Here is a 5,000-nt window from a genome sequence, read left to right on the forward strand (position 1 = left end):
TACATATATGTATATATCCAAATACACACACACACACAAGCATACATGCCTACATACATACACTCACTCAACCACGTTTCGGTAATGCATTCAGGATGATAGATAAGTATGTATATTGGGAAAAGATGGATAGATAGAAATATAGATGTGGGAATTTGTGTGTATTCTGAAGTGAAGCCATTTCTTTAAGCAGCTTTGGAGAAGAATAACAGAAGAAACTCTTCCGTTTTCGTTTGTTTCTTTCGTTTTTTTCCCTCCCTTCATTCTCCATCCAGTCGTCCATCCGAACAGGTGACAAGTATAAACAAACAATATAGATCCTATGTAAATCCAATTACATCGCTTACGTCATCACCCGGGTTGTTTACGTACAACATCTAATCGGCATCATCATCATCATCATCATCATCAATCATCATTTAACGTCTGTTTTTCATGCTGGCATGCGTTGGACAGTTTGATAGTAGCTGGCAAGCCGGAGGGCAGCACCACGTTTCAGCCGTCAATTTTGGAAGGATTTCAACGGTTGGATACCCTTCTTCATACCGTCAACCAGTTTACAGATTGTACAGGGTGACTTTTATATGGAACCGACACGGGTGTTCTTTTTTTATGTAGGGCCCCCGCACGGGTGCTTTTGAACGTGACGCCAGCACGTGTGCTTTCTTATGCTTTCTTATCTGGCGTCGGCACGGATGCATCTTTTTCGTGTCGCCGGCACAGGTGCTTTCTTACCTGGCGCCGACACGGGTGCTCTTTGACGTAGAGCAGTCACGCGTGCTTTGTTCCGTTTGGCCGGCACAAATGGTTTCTTACGAGGCGTCGACATGGGTGCTCTTTAACGTGGAGCAGGCACGAGTGCTCTGTTACGTTTGGCCGGCACAAGCGCTTTCTTACGTGGAGCCTGCATGGGTGCTCACTTATTTGACACCTGCACGTGGGCTTTCATATGTGACGCCGGCACAGATGCATCTTTTACGTGGTGCCGGCAAGGGTACTTTTTAACGTGACGCCGGCAAGGGCGCTTTTTTATGTGACGATGGCATGGGTTATTATTGTACGTGACGCCGGCACAAGTACTCTTTTACGTGACGCCGGCACGGGCGCTTTTTTTACGTGGCACCGGCACAGGTTAATAATAACATACTTAGTAGTAATATACTTACGTTATGAGAAAGAAGACGGGTGCCGCAATAAAGACAATAATGGGTAACAGCCAGAGTTTCTGACCCCACATCCTGCATGTTTGCTTGCATTGGTCGAATCAAGAACAACCTACTGGGAAAAAATTTTAAAAAAATAAAAAAAAGAGAAACTTAGTTTAATAGACAGATCAATAGCATTCAGTAGATTTAGATTAATTTAAAATTTTCAAATGTAAAATAACATTTATTGATATCAAATCGATATACTTCCACTCTTTTATGTTTGTTGTTTTTGTCTTGAATCGATTGATTGGTTGGTTGACTTGATTGATTGTTATAGTTCAGCCGAATTTTAAATTGTTCGACAAATTTATTTAATTATTGATTGCTTCAGCGATAATTTTCGTTGGTAAAACAGATTACGCGTTCTTTTGCCTGCTTATTCGATACATTGATTTTGTGTTATCACGGGCATGTGCAGGCATGACGAACTGACACAGGTGACAAACACAAATCAACTACTTCCTCCTCCTCCTCCACCACCACCATCTCCTCCTCCTCCTCCTCCTAGTGGTCGTCGTCGTTCAAATGATGCTTGCGTGAGTCGGACGGAGTTTATTGATGATTTTGTAAAGACGGATATTTTTTTTATATAGGCACAGGCATGGCTGTGTAACAAGAAGCTTGCTTTTCAGCCACATGACTCTAGAATCAGATTTCTTCTATAGCCTCAGACCGACCAAAGCCTTATGAGTGAATTTAGCAGACGGAAACGGAAAGAAGCTGGTTGTGTGCGTGTGTGTGTGTGTATTTGTGTGTGTGTGTGTATGTATGTGTGTGTGTGTGTGTGTGTGTGTGTGTGTAGGCGCAAGAGTGGCTGTGAGGTAAGTAGTTTGCTTACCAACCACATAGTTCCGGGTTCAGCCTCACTGCGTGGCACCTTGGGCAAGTGTCTTCTGATATAGCCTCAGGTCAACCAAAGCCTTGTGAGTGGATTTGGTAAACGGAAACTGAAAGAAGCATGTCGTATATATGTATATATGTGTGTGCGTGTATGTGTGTGTATATGTTGTGTATCTGTGTTTGTCTCCCCCAACATCGCTTGACAACCGATGCTGATGCACCACCGTTTTAATTACTTCAAATTCACCTTACTCTAATTAAATATTCTAAACGACTTGAGATAATCGTCTTGCTTTGGTTTATATATATATATATAAATACACACACACACACATAAATATACATATATACCTGCGCGCGCGCGACTGTGTGTACACCCACCTATACACACATTTCAAAAGTAAATAGACACCATCATTTTTGAAAGATTCATATCTAGAAACAAGATAATGACATTTGATGTATCATTTAAGCAAATCTATTACTTAGTAGACATTATCTTGTGCAGTTTTTAATGGGTTAACCTGTTTAGACATCGTACTAACGAGTAATGTTCACACAGAGAAAACGGTCTTAAGGGAAATGTCTCTTTACTTTTAAGATGCCTGTATGTGTATATGTATGTGTATAAGTATGTCTGTATGTATCTTTATTTTTTTTCTTTGAAAATTGTCTTTACGGTTTTAAACTTGAAATATAATGTCAGTGGCAATAGGAGGTCTGTTCTCTCATCAACATTTAATTGTTATTCCTTTCCTTGATTATCAATTTGATTTACAATATTCTCGTCTGTTTCTGTATCAATAATTGAATTTCTGAGATTTGTCGTTGATGGCCGTTATGATTAATTTTTTTTTTATTGTTTAATTAGATGAAAATATTGTTTAATTTTTCTGTTCCTCGTAGCTTGTTATTCAGTTTCTTTTCAAAGAAGCTACCAATTTTTTTGGTATTTCATATTTTTAATCAATAGACATAAATCTTTCTCAATGGTTGTAATAATATGTTGGTAGGCGAACATTTATAAGATTTAAATTCGAAGTTAATGTCATTCGTATTATTATCCTGATTATCAAGAGGTTGCAGTGGTTCGGTGTCGGAATTTTTTAGGGTGTTGTCACTGAGTCATTCGGTTGCTTTAATAATTTTTGTTGCAATGGTTTAAGGCATTCAACTAGAGGAGCGTAATGCGGTTTTATGTTAAATATATATTCAAAGATCAAAGCGGACAACAAACCATGAAAATGAGTCAATGCTGGGTGCGGAATGAATTAAATGTTATAGTTTAAAGATTAGATGCGATATATTGTACTTGACATGCGCGTAAGAAAAGAAGACAGCCTCCTTGAATGTATCTGAATATGTGAAATATTAGCAGAAGGGGGTGAAAAAATAAGTCACTGTATTAATGTAATCAGGGGAAAGTGTTGGGGAAAGATAACATGTACATTAGCTCCCTAACTTTCATAGTATTCCGTTATATTTTTATATTGTATATATTTCTAAATCTATTTTCATATTGGCTTTAGTTATATCTGTTTGTTCCTTCATAAATATTCTTTATTTCATTTAAGTTACTTTGACATCATTTTTAATATAATTTTTAATCTTTTTAAAGTCATATAATGTAATTCATCATATTGGTAGAATTTTTGAAGTTTAATCAATAGAAATAAAGGCAAAATTTTATGAATGATGCAACTACAGGATATCCAACATACTAACCAATGTTGGAAAACAGCTTCGAGTATTAATTGCCAAGATTTAATTTATCAAACTTTTCTGTCCTGTGTTCTCTGTTTTCTTTCCTGCTCTTATTATTTATTTTTTTTAAATACATATATAATACCTTGCAATTTTTTTCTTCACAAGTATTTCTCTCACTTTTATAAACTCTCAACTTCCACAATCTGAACTGCTGTTTCTTTGTAAAAATCAACGATCGCGCGCGTGTAATTGCGATGCTATGTAATACGCATGTGATATGATATAAACTATATGATATAATGTGATATGATATATGCGCGCGCACAAACACACCTACACACACGATAATTTCTTTTAAATAATTACAAGTTTTTTTGGGGGGTTATTATTATTATTTCTTACAGCTCCCTCATGACAGATAAAGGTGCTAGAGGAAAAAAAGGAAAAGACATACAGGTGTAGGAGTGGACCTTAAAAAACGTGTTGCTTCAGGACATTCTATAAAAATCATGTGTTCTGAAAAAAGGCCAATACATGTGTTCTGAAAAAAGGCCAATACAATGACGCAGGAAATATATTATTATTATTATTATTACTATTATTATTATTATTATTATTATTATTATTATTATTGTTATTGTTATTATTTCTTGCAGATCCCTCATGACAGTTAAGATGCTAACGCAAAAAGTGACAAGACATGCAGGGGTAGGAGTGGACCTTCAGAAATGTGTATCTTGAGGACATTCGATAAAAATCATGTGTTCTGAAGAGAGGCCAATATTTGACTACAATGACGCAGGAAAACTGTTTGATCTGTGCTAAGCGGTTATTTAACAAGGTTAAAAACCGTCATGTACACGGCATGTTTTGGTTCTTCTCTAAGAAAAACCGTCACATATATGGCATATTTCGGTTCTTCTCTGATAAGAAAAAACTGTCATGTACATGGCATATTTCGGTTCTTCTCTGATAAGAAAAAACTTCGACCAAGATCAAAAGCTTCTCAAGAGAACTGATAGATGGATATGTGTAGATACTTCACCAGAATGATGCATAGTAAGTTTCCAGCAACTGTGATGGTTTTAGGATTGATGAGTAATGAAGGTCATGTCATACCATCTCACATCTTACCACGGGGTTCTAAAGCTCTGGATGGATGAAGTATGCAGTGAAAACCCATACGAGTTTCAACAAGACTCAGCGCCTTCTCACAAGTTTCACGTAACCTAATAATGGATGTCA

At 36.9% G+C, this 5,000-nt stretch overlaps 1 protein-coding gene across 2 annotated transcripts in view; it reads right to left on the reverse strand.

Annotated features, from left to right (window-relative positions):
- Nucleotides 1–5,000, reverse strand: part of LOC115212092 (DNA damage-regulated autophagy modulator protein 1-like) — a 202,225-nt gene that overhangs the window by 59,075 nt on the left and 138,150 nt on the right. Inside the window, exon 2 of one of the 2 annotated variants that reach the window (XM_029780928.2) lies at nucleotides 1,167–1,275. In XM_029780928.2, coding sequence (XP_029636788.1) covers nucleotides 1,167–1,237 — 71 coding nt within the window. In that variant the 5' untranslated portion in view covers nucleotides 1,238–1,275. Of the gene's footprint in view, nucleotides 1–1,166; nucleotides 1,279–5,000 lie in introns of both variants that reach the window. The other variant, XM_029780927.2, reaches the window with a different exon arrangement.

Source organism: Octopus sinensis, linkage group LG5 (genome assembly GCF_006345805.1).
Source record: "Octopus sinensis linkage group LG5, ASM634580v1, whole genome shotgun sequence".
In the NCBI taxonomy this organism is placed as follows: Eukaryota; Metazoa; Mollusca; class Cephalopoda; order Octopoda; family Octopodidae; genus Octopus; species Octopus sinensis.